Genomic DNA, 19,257 nt, shown 5'->3' with positions numbered 1-19,257 from the left:
CTTTCACAACGAAACACAGCATCACACACGACGGGCTAGAGTGAGCAGTGGCCGGCAGCCTAGAGTGAGCGGAGGCCGGCTTGAGTGAGCGGCGGCGGGCGGGCTCGAGTGAGCGGAGGCGGGCAGGCTTGAGAACGGCGCGGCCGGCGGGCATGCCTCACCCACATGTGACGACCCCGGGCTGGACTCCGCTTCGTCCACGGTGAAAGCCGATCCGGCGATCCACAGCGCGAAGTTGATGTATTTCCTCAGCGACCAGCACGGATCAGCTCCAGGCATGACGAAGCGGATATCGTCCTCTTTTGGAAGGCCAAACAAAGTAGTTTCGCTTTCACAACGAAACACACAGCGCCTTCACGACATGGCGGCGGCGGCAACAACAATACTACAGCGAGAATAAAAGTTACGCCTTCTTTCTTTGCGTGAACATTTGGGCGGCGTTATGCAAATCTTCCCACATCGTGACGTAGACATGTGGGGGCGTGTTAGAACGAGCCGTTTTAGGTAGGTGTGGTTAACTCTTAACTTTTATAAAGAATATCTCTTTGGATTTGAGACTTTAGTCTTTGCAACTTTACAGATCTTCTTTATGCACCAAGAGCTTGTAACACTTCAAAGAGAAAGGAAAAATTTAAATAGCATCATATGACCCCTTTAAGATACGCATGGTATTTTATAAAATAATGAATGTTATTCATTATGTGTAGTAATGTGTTACATTACTACACAACTCTCTACAAACACATTAAAAGTGTTTGTAAATACACGGTAAATGGAATAGTTCCTTCAACAGATATCAAATACTTAAACAAGAAAGATACCATGTTGCACATGCATTGTTGTTGTTTTATATTGTACTTTTGTGTTTGGCATTGCTGTGCTTTTGTTGTTGTTCAGAGTTTACAGTATCTCACAAATTTCACTGCTTAGTTTACAACCATGTGTAAACTGTTTAAATGACAATAAAAGATTCTGACCTTTGTACACAACTAAACAGACTTATCGGAGCTGAAAATAAGAATTTCTTCAGTAAAACAACTGAAAAAAAATCATTTTTCAGATTAAGAAGATACATTCATCAAGAGGAACTGGAATCATAATCGCTAAATTTGTTATGTTCATATGTATAAATATATCTTTGTCAAACTCAACACCATCAGTGTCAGAGGCCTGATAGAATAGAAATAGGCAGATGTGAGGTCTAGTTGTGGTTTGGTTTGTTGTATTTTATTTCAGTGGCACTAACCATTGAGGAAGGAGCAGCGGTTGTTCACTTTATTTCAATAAATGTATAAATACAATACTGCAATTACAATAAAAGCAATCAAAATATTGTTTAATTTCCCTTGTTCATTAAACACACCAGAAAATAACTTTTCATAATGGTAAACAAATGTTCAGTTTAATACTGAATGAGTCATGACAAAATTCCTGTAGAAAACTTGCATGTTAGTCAGTATGACATTTTCAGAAAACTTGTTACAAGATTATCAACATTATCAAAATAATTTCTGTAACACATGAAGGTACATTTGAATGTCTTTAGTCTGTCATGATGACTGAAAGTTTTCAGGAAGTCTTGATGCTTTAACACTTTCTGTGTCTTCAACCGTCTGTCATCATTCAGTCAGTATGGAGCTCAGTCAACTTCCTCTTGTGCTCTGTGAGTATTATTTTTACTGTATATAGATAATTGCTATTATATTATGTAAATGATCAAGTGTTTTAGTGTTCCTTATTTATGTCTTTTCTTGCTGCTCTGAGTTTCAAATCCAGCTCTATTCCATGATATATGAGTGAAAGATGAGTTTGAGAGAGGAAGTGTGCAGTTAGTGCTGTTTGTGAAAGAGAAATGCACTCTGTTGTGTTGTGTTGTGTTGTGTTGTGTTGTGTTGTGTTGTGTTGTGTTGTGTTGTGTTGTGTTGTGTTGTGTTGTGTTGTGTTGTGTTGTGTTGTGTTGTGTTGTGTTGTGTTGTGTTGTGTTGTGTTGTGTTGTGTTGTGTTGTGTTGTGTTGTGTTGTGTTGTGTTGTGTTGTGTTGTGTTGTGTTGTGTTGTGTTGTGTTGTGTTGTAGATCTGTGGGTTTGTTCAGTCATTCAGTTTTGTACTGTTTAATGGTGTTGATTCAGTTGTTAGTTTGTTTTTATCAGACTTGTTATTATCGCTGCTGTCTATATATTCAGATACCTCTGCTATTAGTCAGATGTTTTAATGTTTATCTGGACACATCCAATCCAGATCACCATCATCTGTACTCATACAGATGCCATTATCTCTAGACAAATTATAAGATGACATAAAATACACAGTTGATCAGCTCAATGTTCACACTGTACTGAGTTTTTTCTCTTTGTGGTTTTAGTGCTGATTTCAAACATCCACTCTGGAAACACTGAAGGTGAGAGAATTTGATTCGTATATTTCTCACATATGAGTGATTCTACTGTAACTTACAAACCAACTTAGAGCTGAGAAATGAGAGTTACATTTTATTATGATTATAAATGCACAATTTTTATAAGAAATATTCATGTGACAGACTGATGTCCGACAACAAATGAAAATTAAATCAAAGCACAGTAATTATTTATACAGTGAGAGGACAAGATCCTCTGCTGAAAATCGTTCACCATTCGTTTCCAAATTCCAAGTGACTTTTTATTTACAGATATTCCCAAACCAACTCTGTCTGTTGAGCCACAGAGTTCATTATTCACTGGCGACTCAGTTACTCTCAGATGTGAGGTGGATCAGTCATGGGATGGATGGGAGTTTCTCTGGAGTAAAAACTCAAACACTGCATCTACTGAAGCTGCAATTAAAACAATCGATTCAGTGAAAGTCTCTGATGGAGGAGAGTACAGGTGCAGAGCACGAAGAGAAGGACATTACACAGATTACAGTGAACCAGTAACAGTGACAATATATGGCAAGTATTTTTTCTAATATAATAAACTGCTCTGAGAACAGAATGAAAATGATTCATAATGATTCTTAAGACGCTGATTCAGTGACTGTGACAGCAATAGAGAACAACACTTCAGTCTAACCTGATTTTTCTTTTACAATCAAGTAACTGTGTTCATACAGTAAAAGCAGCACATTCATTGAGAATTGTTGTTGTGTACAGAAAGACCAAAAGCCAAAGTGAGCATTAAACCTGATCAACATGTGTTCAGAGGAGACACAGTCACTCTCAGATGTGACATTGATGGTGAAGGAGTCACTGGCTGGCGGTACAGCTGGTATAAAGACGGTTCAAACAGTGTTTTCAGTGAACTACAGGAACACACATTCAGTCCTGTTACTGAGTCTGACGCAGGTAAATACTTCTGTTATGGAGCAGAGAGAGGAGGATCACGAACATCAAACATCGGTGATGAAGTTACACTGACAGTAGGTGAGTTTGATCATCGACTTCATACACACACTCTTTACATGTTATTAAATGAGTGATTTCTCTATTTCAGATACACCCCAGGCAGTTTTAAGTGTTTCTCCACAGAAGTGGTTGACTGAAGGAGATCCAGTGACTCTGATCTGTGAGGTTTACGGCTCCTCTACAGGCTGGACATTCAGCTGGTACACTCTAACTGCTTCATCAGGTAAGATATAATGTGCTTCATGCCTTAACATCTGAATTAACTATTATTGTTCAAGTAAGAAATATTATTGAGATTAAAAAATACGGAATCAATCTAAATCGTTTTATACCAGAGGTAATTTACAAGACTTCTGTGGAAACAGCTTCTTAAGGTAACTGCACATTTTTACTGTTTACAGACTACAGCAATCGTTATAACCTCCTCTCAGACAGCAGCAGGGGAGCTGGAGGAAACTATACTTTCAGTTCTGCTGCTCTAAAACACACAGGAGTTTATGTGTGCACAGCAGAGAGAGGAAAACCAGTCTATAACTCAACCATCAGCAACTCACAGTTAATTTTCACTGCTTAGTTTACAACCATGTGTAAACTGTTTAAATGACAATAAAAGATTCTGACCTTTGTACACAACTAAACAGACTTATCGGAGCTGAAAATAAGAATTTCTTCAGTAAAACAACTGAAAAAAAATCATTTTTCAGATTAAGAAGATACATTCATCAAGAGGAACTGGAATCATAATCGCTAAATTTGTTATGTTCATATGTATAAATATATCTTTGTCAAACTCAACACCATCAGTGTCAGAGGCCTGATAGAATAGAAATAGGCAGATGTGAGGTTGTGGTTTGGTTTGTTGTATTTCATTTCAGTGGCACAAACCATTGAGGAAGGAGCAGCGGTTGTTCACTTTATTTCAATAAATGTATAAATACAATACTGCAATTACAATAAAAGCAATCAAAATATTGTTTAATTTCCCTTGTTCATTAAACACACCAGAAAATAACTTTTCATAATGGTAAACAAATGTTCAGTTTAATACTGAATGAGTCATGACAAAATTCCTGTAGAAAACTTGCATGTTAGTCAGTATGACATTTTCAGAAAACTTGTTACAAGATTATCAACATTATCAAAATAATTTCTGTAACACATGAAGGTACATTTGAATGTCTTTAGTCTGTCATGATGACTGAAAGTTTTCAGGAAGTCTTGATGCTTTAACACTTTCTGTGTCTTCAACCGTCTGTCATCATTCAGTCAGTATGGAGCTCAGTCAACTTCCTCTTGTGCTCTGTGAGTATTATTTTTACTGTATATAGATAATTGCTATTATATTATGTAAATGATCAAGTGTTTTAGTGTTCCTTATTTATGTCTTTTCTTGCTGCTCTGAGTTTCAAATCCAGCTCTATTCCATGATATATGAGTGAAAGATGAGTTTGAGAGAGGAAGTGTGCAGTTAGTGCTGTTTGTGAAAGAGAAATGCACTCTGTTGTGTTGTGTTGTAGATCTGTGGGTTTGTTCAGTCATTCAGTTTTGTACTGTTTAATGGTGTTGATTCAGTTGTTAGTTTGTTTTTATCAGACTTGTTATTATCGCTGCTGTCTATATATTCAGATACCTCTGCTATTAGTCAGATGTTTTAATGTTTATCTGGACACATCCAATCCAGATCACCATCATCTGTACTCATACAGATGCCATTATCTCTAGACAAATTATAAGATGACATAAAATACACAGTTGATCAGCTCAATGTTCACACTGTACTGAGTTTTTTCTCTTTGTGGTTTTAGTGCTGATTTCAAACATCCACTCTGGAAACACTGAAGGTGAGAGAATTTGATTCGTATATTTCTCACATATGAGTGATTCTACAGTAACTTACAAACCAACTTAGAGCTGAGAAATGAGAGTTACATTTTATTATGATTATAAATGCACAATTTTTACAAGAAATATTCATGTGACAGACTGATGTCCGACAACAAATGAAAATTAAATCAAAGCACAGTAATTATTATACAGTGAGAGGACAAGATCTTCTGCTGAAAATCGTTCACCACTCGTTTCCAAATTCCAAGTGACTTTTTATTGACAGATATTCCCACACCAACTCTGTCTGTTGAGCCACAGAGTTCATTATTCACTGGCGACTCAGTTACTCTCAGATGTGAGGTGGATCAGTCATGGGATGGATGGGAGTTTCTCTGGAGTAAAAACTCAAACACTGCATCTACTGAAGCTGCAATTAAAACAATCGATTCAGTGAAAGTCTCTGATGGAGGAGAGTACAGGTGCAGAGCACGAAGAGAAGGACATTACACAGATTACAGTGAACCAGTAACAGTGACAATATATGGCAAGTATTTTTTCTAATATAATAAACTGCTCTGAGAACAGAATGAAAATGATTCATAATGATTCTTAAGACGCTGATTCAGTGACTGTGACAGCAATAGAGAACAACACTTCAGTCTAACCTGATTTTTCTTTTACAATCAAGTAACTGTGTTCATACAGTAAAAGCAGCACATTCATTGAGAATTGTTGTTGTGTACAGAAAGACCAAAAGCCAAAGTGAGCATTAAACCTGATCAACATGTATTGAGAGGAGAGACAGTCACTCTCAGATGTGACATTGATGGTGAAGGAGTCACTGGCTGGCGGTACAGCTGGTATAAAGACGGTTCAAACAGTGTTTTCAGTGAACTACAGGAACACACATTCAGTCCTGTTACTGAGTCTGACGCAGGTAAATACTTCTGTTATGGAGCAGAGAGAGGAGGATCACGAACATCAAACATCGGTGATGAAGTTACACTGACAGTAGGTGAGTTTGATCATCGACTTCATACACACACTCTTTACATGTTATTAAATGAGTGATTTCTCTATTTCAGATACACCCCAGGCAGTTTTAAGTGTTTCTCCACAGAAGTGGTTGACTGAAGGAGATCCAGTGACTCTGATCTGTGAGGTTTACGGCTCCTCTACAGGCTGGACATTCAGCTGGTACGCGGTTTCATCAGGTAAGATATAAAAGTTCAAGTCAGAAATATTATTGAGATTAAAAAATACTGAATCAATCTAAATCGTTTTATACCAGAGGTAATTTACAAGACTTCTGTGGAAACAGCTTCTTAAGGTAACTGCACATTTTTACTGTTTACAGACTACAGCAATCGTTATAACCTCCTCTCAGACAGCAGCAGGGGAGCTGGAGGAAACTATACTTTCAGTTCTGCTGCTCTAAAACACACAGGAGTTTATGTGTGCACAGCAGAGAGAGGAAAACCAGGTTATTATACAACCTACAGCAACAAACAGCCAGTATGGGTCACTGGTGAGTTCAAACTGAATGAATTAAGCTACTTAAACAAGAATGTGTGAGAGTGTGTTATACGAGACACTAACTGATTACTCTGTATCATGAGAAATCTAATTCCTTGATTTTTATATACTGTTTCAGAAATCAAAACTCGCCATTCCAAAATATAGCATATAGCAAATGCAGCAGCCTCTATAAGCTGAGCATTACACTGATTTTTCCACAGGTAATGGATGAAGGATCTGAGGATCTCATTTGAGCTATTAAATAGCAATCTTTGTATATGCAGCTTGAAGACAGCAAACATACATCTGTGCTTGACTTCATTTATGTTGTTTCTTCATCTCTTTCATATTACTTTGTCATTCTCATTTACACATTTAATTTCTTAATATTAATTTTATTCACTAACATATTACTTTTTTATTTTATATGATTTCATGTTACTGTCTAATCATCAACATCATTCAGCTTCTGGCAAGTTCATTATTACTGTAGGCTGTTTACTCCTGCTATGCAATGTAGCAGTTTGCCACATGAATAAACAGCAGAATGTGTGGTTATGGGTGTTTATTTGCACTTAAAATGTGACTCATCCAATCAGAATTTAGAGTCGAAACTTCAGTTTTGTAATAAGCAATGAGGTACAAGAAAGCTATGATATATTGTTATTTACAAATATGTTAAAAATGATTCTGTCATAATTCACTGCTACTTTTGAATGGCTGTCGATACAGAAAAAAAGCTTTTTGCTGCCAGAAAGTGTAGTTATGACATCTACCAGCAGGGACTGATGAGGTACCAGCAAAACTTTGACTCCTTTGTTACGGCCCATTTAATTCTGAGAGTCAGAGAGAGAGTGGCAAATGTTTATGAATAAATAAATATTAGTATTTGTGGAACAAAAATTACTAAGGATCTGAGGGAAAATAATTAAATATGCCTAATAAAAACTATATGTGCTCTGATCACTTTAATATAAATTTATTGTGAAACATTTCTCAAATTGTAGCTGTAATTGTCTTCTCAGGTGTTTCTCCTCCAGTCTCTCTGATCATCAGTCCTAGCAGAACTCAACACTTCACATCTGTCTCTCTCTCTCTGAGCTGTGAGGACCAGAGTAACTCTGATAGATGGAGAGTGAAAAGATACACAGAGAGTTTGGGGCTGGAAGATTGTTCATCATCGGTGTGGGCTTCACAAACAGGATCTACATGTACAATCAGCTCCACCATCACATCAGACACAGGAGTGTACTGGTGTCAGTCTGAATCTGGAGAGAACTATCATCCTGTTAATATCACTGTACACCGTGAGTCTGTGTTCATTTGTCTGACTGGCAGTTTACAATCAATAGATAAAGCAGGTTGATTAAACAAGTGCAGGATGCATCAGTGGGCAAAAAACACTCAATGGGCAAGTGGCACTAAAAATCAAGTTTTGTCAGAAAACATACTTTTTTTAAATTATTATTATTTTGATGTTACCATATTGTTAATATAATATTTGCAATCAGCTCATGTTTCCTCTGTTTCTGTAGCTGATGTGATTCTTGAGAGTCCTGTTCATCCTGTGACTGAAGGAGATACTCTGACTCTACGCTGTTTATATCAACATTCAACCCCACCAAACCTCAGAGCTGATTTCTATAAAGATGGATCACTCATCCAGAGTCAAACTACAGAGATGATCATCTTTAATGTCTCAAAGTCACATGAGGGTTTCTACTACTGCAAACACTCAGAGAGAGGAGAGTCACCCAAGAGCTGGATCTCAGTCAGAGGTGAGAGTCAATAGAAACTGTGAGCTGATTTATTTCTTCTTATACTCTCGTTCAGATATAGTGCTTGATAAAGTGCTTCTGTGTCTGTTTTTCAGTGTCTCGTTCAGAATCTCAGATCTCTGTCCTCCACACACTCAGTTCTGTACTGGCAGTTTGTCCATATCTGCTAGTGACTGTCGTGCTGATTTTCAAATGCTGCAGGATGAGAGGTAAATGTCGGTCTGATTTATTACATTATATGCATTATATTCAGTTAAGCACCAAACTGGTCATTATCATCATTAATACTGTGTAGCTGTCATCCTTTGGGTTTGTAAGGCGCTTACTAAAGCTGCTTTGAAACAACATGTATTGTGAAAATTGCTGTAATACAAATCAGTTTAATTGAATCTCTCACTCCTCCTGTTTATCTTTTACTCGACAAATACACGTTTCCTTACTGAGAAAGACATGTTTGTTTTTTTGGTTGTTTGTTTTGTCTTTTCTAGTCAAATTTGTTTAAATAGTTAAAAGATTTTGGTAGGTATTTCATAAAAACAATAAAGATAGAGATAAAAACATACATACAATAATTCAATATCAATATATCGCGATATATATATATATATATATTTTTTTTATAACAGTGATATGATTTTTAAACACATTTCTGATATTTCAATTTATGAAATATATCAATTTCTGATATATCAAATTACCAGTGTTTCCCATACATTGATTTATTTGTGGCGGACCGCTACAGTATCAACATTGACTGCCACAAATAGATTTTCCAAAAGGCTTTGACTTCGTTGAATAAGCATGAGCACTGCACGTTTCAGAATCAAAACGCAGCACGGATGTTTTATATTAATGTATCTTTGAAGGGAACCGATTATCTTCAGAAAAGTTTCGATGGCATTTTCATTTTACACTGAAAAAGGTGAAACTACTGTGTTGTTCATTTAAAGTGCATTTTTACATTGGACTAAGTGAAAATCATGGTTTCTGGTTTAAACCTGTTTTGTTCAGTCTGCCTTAAAGCAAATCACGAACCCCCTAGAACAAATTAAAAGCAACAATTTGACTTGAGTAGTATTTTTACTTTAAACCAGAAGTTTTCATGTCATGTGACCACATGACGTCACATCAACTAACTCCTTGTTCGCGCCAGCCAGCGTTTTGCCATCCGCCATTATCGCTTCGAGTGTGAAGACGGTCCGTGGCCCAAGGAAATCGCTTTTAGACAAGGTAAGCATTCGAAAATGTGTTATTTTAACGAAAATAAGTGTTTTTCATTCAATTAATGGTTAGTGGCAGGATGGACAATTAGGCTATTACTTTACAGACAACTGTGTTTGTGCCCATGTTAGCTAAAGCTAGCCAAACCATGCAATCAATATGTATGTTGCCTCTTTTTGACAAATGCAAAGTTAATGTAGTTATTATTTCACTGTGATGTAAGGAAAATATAATGGTAGTTTTGTGTGATAAGGCTTGTTTGTCTCTAACAAAGTTAGTACTTGAATAAACTATAAGTTAACTCCTTTCTCATATGCACCACAACCGTCAACGTTAGTTGAACATTGACTGCAGGAGCTGTAACGTTAACATTATATTATGGAGTTATTTTAATGACAAATGTCGAGAGCGCATTATTGTAGCGCAAAAGCACATTAATACAATGCGCGAGCGCGGATCTCCTTTGCTCTTGCACAAAACCGGACTCGCGCGCTCAGATACACACTGCTCTCGCCCGGAGAGAGTGCGTGCACTTAAAACATGTCTCCTCTCACTCAAACTGTGTCCTGTGCACTCTCAAATCTCTCTGTGCTCATGCGCTATAGATTCTTTTGTGTTCAACAGCAGAGGGAAACTCATACAGGTTTAGAACAACAACAGAATTTTCATTTTTGGGTGAACTATTCCTCTAAAGCAGCCTAATATAGCTGCTGTTGCCATTTGTGTCAATAATGTAAATCAAACATCAGAAAGAAAATCACTCACTGTCCTTGACTGAATCACTTTTGTAAAATAAGTAAGAATTAATGTATGTTGAATTTATACAGTGAAGACTATTCAGTCTATTTGTACATTAACTTTATACAATATAATATTTCTTATTCATTTTTTTAAGTTTTTCAAGTAGGTTGATGTCGTATGTATCTTTGTGCTATTATAATTTGTGACTGTTTACTTGTTCAGTAAGCTTGGTTTTACTTGAGCTAGTATTTTGTTTGTGATATTGAAATTGGTAACAAGAATTATGAAATTTCAGTGCATCAAAAAATTTTGATAGCATAAAAATCCTATTTATCATATATAAATAGTATATCATTATTGTGATGGGGGGCCCTGCAGTAAGTCATAGCCCCAGGGCCCAGTGAGGTCTTAATGCGGCCCTGCGTATCAACCGAAATTAAGAAATATATCATGATATAAATTTAGGCCATATTGCCCAGTCCTAACACCTGTTCAAATAAATGTTTGGTTGTTTTTGTGTGTATTTAACAGTTACATCTGTTGAAGAGGAAGAAACTGCAATCTGATATTAATCTGCTGTGATGGTGAGAAATCTTCAGCTTCATCCTGGAATCTCTCAGCATCTCATTTACATGTTCGGGCTGAGCATTCTTACTTACTGTAAGTGTCATGTTTTGGGAGTGACTCCTTTTGGCATCTCACTGCTGTTAAAGTCAACATGAACCAGCATCTCAACAATTTTGATATTCAGGATATTCAACGAGAAAACATGTAGGGCAGAACTTGATTTTATCCATCAGGAATTAACTGAATTGTAAATATTCACTGTTACATACATTGTTTTTCTTTGGAATAGCCAATAAATTAAATAAGGTACATTTTGATTTCATATTTCACATTTTAATTTTATTTTTCACATTTTGATTAACTTTAAAAATAGACATGGATGTCAATCTGTACAACACCTAATTTTTAAAAATGAAATGCCTCTCTGTGGCCTGACAGCATACTGAATGAACTAAACTGTTTGTTCATTACGTTTTGGAAAGCTTATCTTACATTACTGCTATTTCAGTTGCTTTTCAGTATTTGTTTATCATAGAAGTAAAAGTTACATTTTTTTTTCTGCTTTACTATAATAATTACGGGTGTGTGATATTGATAAAAAAAAAGTTATATCTCTCTTTGGGGGGTGGGGGGGCGGTTTTGTTGATAACAATAATTAGACAATATTTTGCTGAGTGTAGTTTGGGACTGTCATGAACAGCTGGCTCATTCTTCATATTTTGTGCGATGGTTGATTCACTTTAGTGACAGAAATGAAATTTTAAGGGTGGTATTTGCCCTCTTCATGCTTCATCATGCAGTGAATGCATGGACTCTCAACAAGGCATGTTTTTGTTTGGTTTTTCCAAAATGAGTGACATGCTCGACAATGTCAGCTCACATATTGTTAAAACAATATTTACAATATTATCATAGATGGTACATTTACATTTATTCATGTAGCAGATTATTTTATCCAAAGTGACTTATAAATAAGGAATACAACAAGCGAGTGCTGCTGATTTGTACGCAAGCATCAGTGTCTTGAAACTTGATACGGACCGATAGCCAGTGAAGACAGACAAAGAGAGGGGTAACGTGGGCTCTCTTAGACGCATTAAAGACCAGTTGTGCTGCTGCATTTTGGATCTTTTAAAGAGGTTTGATTGCACATGCTGGAAGTCCAGCCAGAAGAGCATTGCAGTAGTCCAGTCTAGAGATGACAAGGGTCTGGATTAGGAGCTGTGCTGCATGTTCAGTTAGGAAGAGGCTGATCTTCCTGATGTTGTTCAATGCAAACCTGTTTTTAGATTGTGGTCTTTGAAGGTCAGCTGGTCATCAAAGATCAACCCAAGATTTCTGGCTGATCTGGTTGGGATTATTGTTGATGATTCTAGCTGGATGGTGAAGTTGTGCTGTATTGCTGGAGTGGCTAGAAGACGAGAAGCTATGTCTTCACTAGTTTGAGTTGTAGGTCATGGTTTTTCATCCATGCCAAAATGTCCTTCAGGCAGTCTGATATTTGTGTAGGTACTGTGGGATCGATTGGATGCAATGAAAAGTAGAGCTGTGTGTCATCAGCATAGCAATGGTACATATCGCACACCCCTATTGTAAAGCAGTTAAGTCCTTTAGAATATAAGACTCAGTATATCAATGTTACGTAACCTCTGTGATGTTTGCCTGCTTCACAAATGTATATTGTATATTCATGTATATTCTTCATTCCTAGGTTTTCTGACTTGTATCGCTGTAATGCCCTGTAGGTTTTTCGTATTTTGAACTGTTCATGTTTCCTTTTTTAAAATAAAGAAACAGTCCCTTTTAAAATATTCTGGAGCTGATGCTTTCTTAAAACATTCTTTCACTGTCACAGTGAAAGCAAAAGAACCATGACCTCTTACTGCAGTCAGTCAGGTCAATGTCAATTATTAAATATTTGGGGACTTTGGGGACTGCCGCCAGCAGGACTGGTGATCTGAAGCACATGTGAAACAACTCCAATCCCACTGGCCCACAAAGCCCGTGACATCACAGGCAGGTGCTCAGAATTATAAAAGGGCACCTGCCGAACACGTCACCAACTTGGTTGTCTGAAGGAGACACCCTAGGCATGGCTCAGGGGGCTCAGGGGTCTGCCAATTTGAAAAAAAAAACCTGATAAGAGGGACAGCCCGACCACTGAGAGTACTTGAACAAAGCCCACATCACAAGGGAGAGGCCGGACCATCGGTCAGTGGTTCGCTAGCCAGCGAACACATAAGAACATCGTTAGTCCAGCCTCAGAGCCCTAGAGGGAGGAGGGGCACGAGTGGCCACACTGCTCTTCTGATCCTGTCTATGATCCTCAGATCGAGACGGACCAGCCCCTCAGAGGTTTTAGAGGAAGACTTGGGACGGCGGGGAATAAACTTCCTGAAAGCAGCGGACTTTCAGGAAGAACCTGGAAGAACAGGAAGAACCTTTCAGTTCTTTGCCTTCCTGAACTTCTCGACCACCGCCTCGACGGAAGTGCCGAAAAGCCTGGAAAGCGAGAGCAGAGCATCAAGAAGAAAGGATTTCTCCTTCTTCATGATATCTGCAAGTTTCTTTTAGTTTCAATCTTTCTGAAAATCCTCCGTCAAATTGTGCCTTGTTTGTAAATGAATCCGTGGTAAAATTAAGTGAACAAGGTCTTACTGACGCGGTCTGGATCTTCATTCAAAATAAAAGTTCTTCACTCTTTCCTAATGTTAGGATCAGAAGGAAGGCAATGCAAAGAATGTGTTTTTCCACAATTTGGCACTGCACAGCATTTTGTTGTTTTCAGAGCCATCTTTATCGTGTGGTTTTTGCGTAGACCTGCGTTTGCCTCTCTCGTCATTTACCTACTTTATGCGCGAATCGGTGGGTGGGGCTAAACAGACAGTGATGTAGAAGCTGGCGTTGATCTTCTATGGAGGTGTGGTTTAGCCACACTATTACGTCATAAAGTGGCACATTCCACAACCTGTCATTTTGGCAGATTAGCTTCAATAGAAACTGTTTTTAGACTAACAAGAAAGTTTTGAGTTCTGATAATTACAGGCAATGACCTCTTATATGTCAAACGATCAAGGGAATTTTGATATCTCAGTTCATGACCCTTTAAAGAAGATGACTTACAGTGGGAGAGATAGCTCGCAAACTTCTCCTCCACAGAGAGCATGGCCTGATCCGCCGCCAACCACATCCATGTCCTCACTTTCACCAGATGAGCCCAATGTAGTGCTATCCGCGGGATCAGATGACTGAAGAGAAAGATTGTCTGGATCCCGCCAAGCGCCTGAGCTCACAGCGGAAGCTTTCAAAAGGTCCATACCCTTCTCAAACTTTTCTGCAAGCTCGACCTGTGAACCCCACGATCTGAGTCTATGCTGTGCCTCAGCAACAGCGGGACCCAAACCACGAGACGTAGAAGCTTGCCCCTCATCCCTCGAGAAGGGGGACAAACTTGAACGGAGCTTTCTCATTGGAAATATATCACAATGAGCGCATTCAGAGCCCTCGAGCACCGAACACGCATGCTCCTCACCAAGACACATAAGGCATAGATCGTGTGTGTCCTCTGGTATCGGAAATCTCAGATACAGAGGCACACACTTTCTAAAACGCTCACTTGACTTGGTTTTCTCCATAGCACCTTCACATGTACTGTCAGGCAAACGGCTCCTAAAGACAACAAAAGTTGGTGACGTGTTCGGCAGGTGCCCTCTGATACTTCCGGGAGCCCGCCTGTGACATCACGGGCTACGAGGGCCAATGGGATTGGAGTTGTTTCACACGTGATTCAGACACCGGTCCTGCTGGCGGCAGTCCCCAAAGTGTCTTCTTGAGGACGCAGTGTGAGTTCCCTAGAAGGGGAACTATCAAGTTTTAAACAATTCTTGAACTTGCATTTTTTTTGTATCCATAGCCAGTGAATTCACATATGATTATTTTTATACATCCTGTTGTTCTGACTGGCATGTAAAAATGCTGCATACTAGTGTTCACAAGGTAAAAACCGCTGGTTTGGGTGACATTGATGGTTTTTAAATGCTACTGAACAGGAACGCATGCTGTCAAATGTTGAATAGAGTTGTGAAACAAAAGAATAATGTTAATAGTTCTGGGAATTTTTTTTTATAAAATGCTATTATGTTAGTGATTTTTGGCATATATAATGGGTTTTAGTGTCTAAGCAATCGAGAAAACTGCAATAAGGATAGAGAATTAAAAAATATATATAAAATAACCAAGTATGAGCAACAGTGATATTGACACTTCTCAATTAAATATTCTTATGTGTTTAGTTTTAATAAAATTTCTCATTCTGCAGGAAGCACTAATATTAAAAGATCTGAAAAAAATTTTTCAAATTGTTAAGAAGGTGGATTCATTAAGAGGAACTGGAATCATATCACGTTAAATTTGTTTTAATGCCTTTGTGTATGAATATTAAACTGTGTTCACAGGTACAAATTTATCAGCACCATCAGTGTCACAGGCCTGATAATGTAGATATAGATAGATGTGAGCTCATAGTTGTGGTTTGGTTTGTTCTCTGTCAGCTCCACCGCACTAACCAGTTAGAGAGCAGCAGCAGTTGTTCACGTTCACGAGTTCACACTTACATGTGAATGCTAGAAAACTCAAAGAACAGAGGTAAGTCTGCTGTGTATATAAACCTCTTATCTTGTTAATTGAGTTGATTACTTAATGTGCTCTTCTCGTGTTAATTATCTGAACATGCTCCTCCCAAACTTTGTTAATAAAACATCATTTATTTTCATGTAAATACATAATTATACATATAGCTAATACCACCATTACAATAAAAGCCATCAAAAATATGGTTCCATATTCCCCTTGTTCATTAAACACAGCAGAATAGAACTTTTCATAAATAGCAAATAAATACTGTTCAATTTGATACAGAATGAGTCTTGACAAAATTTCAGGAAGTCTTGAGGCTTTAATACATTCTGTGTCTTTAACCATCTGTCATCATTCAGTCAGTATGGAGCTCAGTCAACTTCCTCTTGTGCTCTGTGAGTATTCTTTTCTCTCTGTGTATTTCAGTGGATGCTAATTGATATTATATTATGTCAATTATCAAGTTATTTAGTGTTCCTCCTTTTCTTGCTGCTCTCAGAGTTTCAAATCCAGCTCTAGTCCATGATGTATGAGTGAAAGAGGAGTTTGATTGAGATGTTGTGTTGTAGATCAAGGTGTTTGTAACAGTTTGTCTTTATTCTTGTGATCAGACTGTTGGCTTGAAGTTCCCTAAACAGTTCTCTGCTATGACCAAATCTATAAAATACCAGTCAGATGTTTTAATGTTTATCTGGACTCGTACAGTCATCAACGCTATATCTTAATATTTGTTCATCTTTATAATTATCTTTCCTTTTTATTTTATTTTTATTGTTTTGTTTGTAAGATTTTTTTTTTTTTACTGAAAATTGTCAAGTTCCTTAAAATTCACTCAAAACTTTTTTTTTTTTTTTAGTTTTGAATCTTAAATATTTTAATTAGATCACACTTTTACAGATGCCTTTAGCTCTAGACAAATTATAAAATGCTGTAAAATCCAGTTGATCAGCTCAATGTTCACACTGTAATGAGTTTTTTTCTCTTTGTGTTTTTAGTGCTGATTTCACACATCCACTCTGGAAACACTGAAGGTGAGTAAATTTGATTCATATATTTCTCACATTTGACTGATTCTAACTGTTACAAACCACCGGAGAGTTGAGAAATTAATGTTACATTTTATTATGATTATAAATGCACCCTTTTAACAAGTTAAATTATTCATGTGACAATTCTGAGGTGAGACATGAAACACCAAAAACATCAGTCTATCAAAAATATCAGATATATTTCTTACATCCTGTAATGTCCACCCAACGAAGGAATCCAATGGTGGCTGAAGGTTTCCTGCACGTTCGGTCTTTTTGGTGCCGCACAAATTACTTTGTCGAAAATACACCAATGGTGCGCAAAGTAGTTTAATTTAAATTAAATTCTAATCTGACTCCATTTTATTATGACCTCGAGTTTAGATTGAGATGCAAATTGGTTGTTTGCCCATTTCTAATTATTGTTCTTCTGGCATGTGATTAGTTAACTGTTTACTTTATATTTTACTCATTCATTAGGAATCTGTCGCTCAGAGTGTCTCACGTCGGCCGTTTTACGCAGACCTCACGGTCACAAACTCAACAGTCTGATCATTAGCTGGAGGTTGTGGCTACTATTTAATTGGCCGCCTCATGCTTGCCATTCTTTAAATAGTGGTTCTGTTTAGCCCCCTACAGTCACCCATGTAACAATTTAGTTAAAGCTCAAACAATAATCAGAGGTTATGGCTAGTATTATGAAATATGCCGCCCAATGCTTGCCAATACTTCAACAGTATTTTTATCTAGCTCCCTGTAGTTAATCTAACTATATAACAACTTGAATAAATCTGAGACAATAAACAGAGGTTTTGGCTAATACTATGAAGTATGCTGAACCATGCTTACTAATAGCCCAGTAGTATTTTGTCTAGGAAGGAAGTGGGGGAAAGGAACAAATGTATAGGTGAGAAAGAAGCTTTCCCAGATCTTCTCTTAGTGAGATGTGGAAACAGATGCCTGTATGTTAATACACTGTGTTTGCATTGTCAGTATCTCAGAAGGTCAAAGTGTCTGAGGTTCTTCCAGCCTTACAATTCACTGTGAAATCAAAACAGTGAGAGATGAGTTCTTTTGTTGAAAAACTTTCACAACTCATGTTTCCAAATTCCCAATGATTATATTGACAGGTCTTCAATAAATGACTAACCAGTTATAAAGAACAACATTTCAAACCTGATTTAGCACCTATGTTTAACAATCAAGTTACTGGGTTCATACAGTAAAAGCAGCACATTATTTTCATTATGAATTGTTGTCATTGTTCAGAAAACCCAAAGTGAGCATTAAACCTGATCAGCATGTATTCAGAGGAGAGACAGTCACTCTCAGATGTGACATTAGCACATATCAGTTCAAGTTAATTTGTGCATTTGCGCCTATTTGTGCATATATAAGGCAAGGCAAGTTTATTTATATAGCACATTTCATACACAATGGTAATTCAAAGTGCTTTACATAAAAGAAAAGAAAAAAAATAATCACAACAATAAAACAAGGAATTTAAAAACTTTGAAAATGATTACAAAATTGATTTAAGAGGTTTAAAATGAATTTAAAACGGTTAAAAATAGAAAACTATTATACATAAAATATAGTGCAATCAGTTCGGACATTGCACAGTGCTCATTCAATAAATGCACAGCTAAACGCACCACATGACTTACTAGTCATGTGGTGCGTAGCGTCCTGGAACTCATGTCGGACAACATCTCCAGGACGCTACGCACCACATGACTAGTAAGTCAAATCTCAAATAACTGCCCTGATGACTTGTGTTCTACCCGCCTAAATGATAGAAGTACTTGTGCTGTCCAATCTATAAAGACGGTGTCTGTTCCCCGAATAGTGAGGTCAAAATATAAATTTAATGCAGGATCTAGAAAAAAATCTGATCGTGATTAAACCAGAAAAATGTAAAATAAATGAACAAAAACAATTTTTAAAGTTTGGGCTCCTAAACATTAGATCACTCTCACCCAAAGCAGTTATTGTAAATGAAATGATCACAGATAATCGTTTTGATGTACTCTGCTTGACTGAAACCTGGCTAAAACCTAATGATTATATTGGTCTAATGAGTCTACTTCACCAAGCTACTGTTATAAGCATGAGCCCCGTCAGACTGGTCGTGGCGGCGGTGTTGCAACAATATATAGTGATATTCTCAATGTTACTCAGAAGACAGGATACAGGTTTAACTCATTCGAAATACTAATGCTTAATGTTACACTGTCAGATATGCAAAAGAAATCTATCGTATCTCTTGCTCTGGCTACTGTGTATAGACCACCAGGGCCGTATACAGATTTCCTAAAAGAATTTGCAGATTTCCTCTCAGACCTATTGGTTACTGTTGATAAAGCGCTAATTGTCGGAGATTTTAATATTCACGTTGATAATACAAATGATGCATTAGGACTTGCGTTTACTGACCTAATAAACTCTTTTGGAGTCAAGCAAAACGTCACCAGGCCCACTCATCATTTTAATCATACGCTAGATTTAATTATACCGCATGGATTTGATCTTACTGATATAGATATCGTACCTCAAAACGA

General features: G+C 37.3%; 1 protein-coding gene, 1 long non-coding RNA gene and 1 pseudogene across 2 annotated transcripts; all 3 read left to right on the top strand.

The window, feature by feature from the left end:
• The window catches only part of LOC107693567 (uncharacterized), a 35,725-nt pseudogene extending 32,712 nt beyond the window's left edge, over window positions 1–3,013 (top strand).
• Window positions 3,014–3,136: 123 nt separating this feature from the next.
• On the top strand, window positions 3,137–3,870 carry LOC107693572 (uncharacterized). The gene is made up of 3 exons (XR_001634771.1): window positions 3,137–3,399; window positions 3,470–3,604; window positions 3,783–3,870. It is a non-coding gene; the product is annotated as an uncharacterized LOC107693572 (long non-coding RNA).
• A 782-nt stretch (window positions 3,871–4,652) lies between these two features.
• LOC107693566 (Fc receptor-like protein 5) lies at window positions 4,653–17,132 on the top strand. Its single transcript, XM_016493012.1, has 9 exons — window positions 4,653–4,683; window positions 5,187–5,222; window positions 6,005–6,223; window positions 6,294–6,422; window positions 6,566–6,736; window positions 7,752–8,033; window positions 8,262–8,504; window positions 8,600–8,713; window positions 16,664–17,132. Exons 1-9 carry the CDS (start codon window positions 4,653–4,655, stop codon window positions 16,705–16,707), a joined length of 1,269 nt encoding a protein of 422 aa, XP_016348498.1. The 3' UTR covers window positions 16,708–17,132.
• The last annotated feature ends 2,125 nt before the right edge of the window (window positions 17,133–19,257 follow it).

The sequence above is a fragment of the Sinocyclocheilus anshuiensis genome, unplaced genomic scaffold (assembly GCF_001515605.1).
Source record: "Sinocyclocheilus anshuiensis isolate Anshui unplaced genomic scaffold, SAMN03320099.WGS_v1.1 scaffold1682, whole genome shotgun sequence".
Lineage (NCBI taxonomy): Eukaryota > Metazoa > Chordata > Actinopteri > Cypriniformes > Cyprinidae > Sinocyclocheilus > Sinocyclocheilus anshuiensis.
The sequence above is the reverse complement of the archived record's forward strand: the minus strand, read 5'-3'. Positions and strand labels throughout refer to the sequence as shown.

Coding starts and splice junctions, on each gene's coding strand:
- LOC107693566 (XM_016493012.1), top strand. CDS start 4,653: ATGGAGCTCAGTCAACTTCCTCTTGTGCTCT. Junction 6,737..7,751: donor ACAGCCAGTATGGGTCACTG/GTGAGTTCAAAC, acceptor TTGTCTTCTCAG/GTGTTTCTCCTCCAGTCTCT. Junction 8,034..8,261: donor TGTTAATATCACTGTACACC/GTGAGTCTGTGT, acceptor CTGTTTCTGTAG/CTGATGTGATTCTTGAGAGT.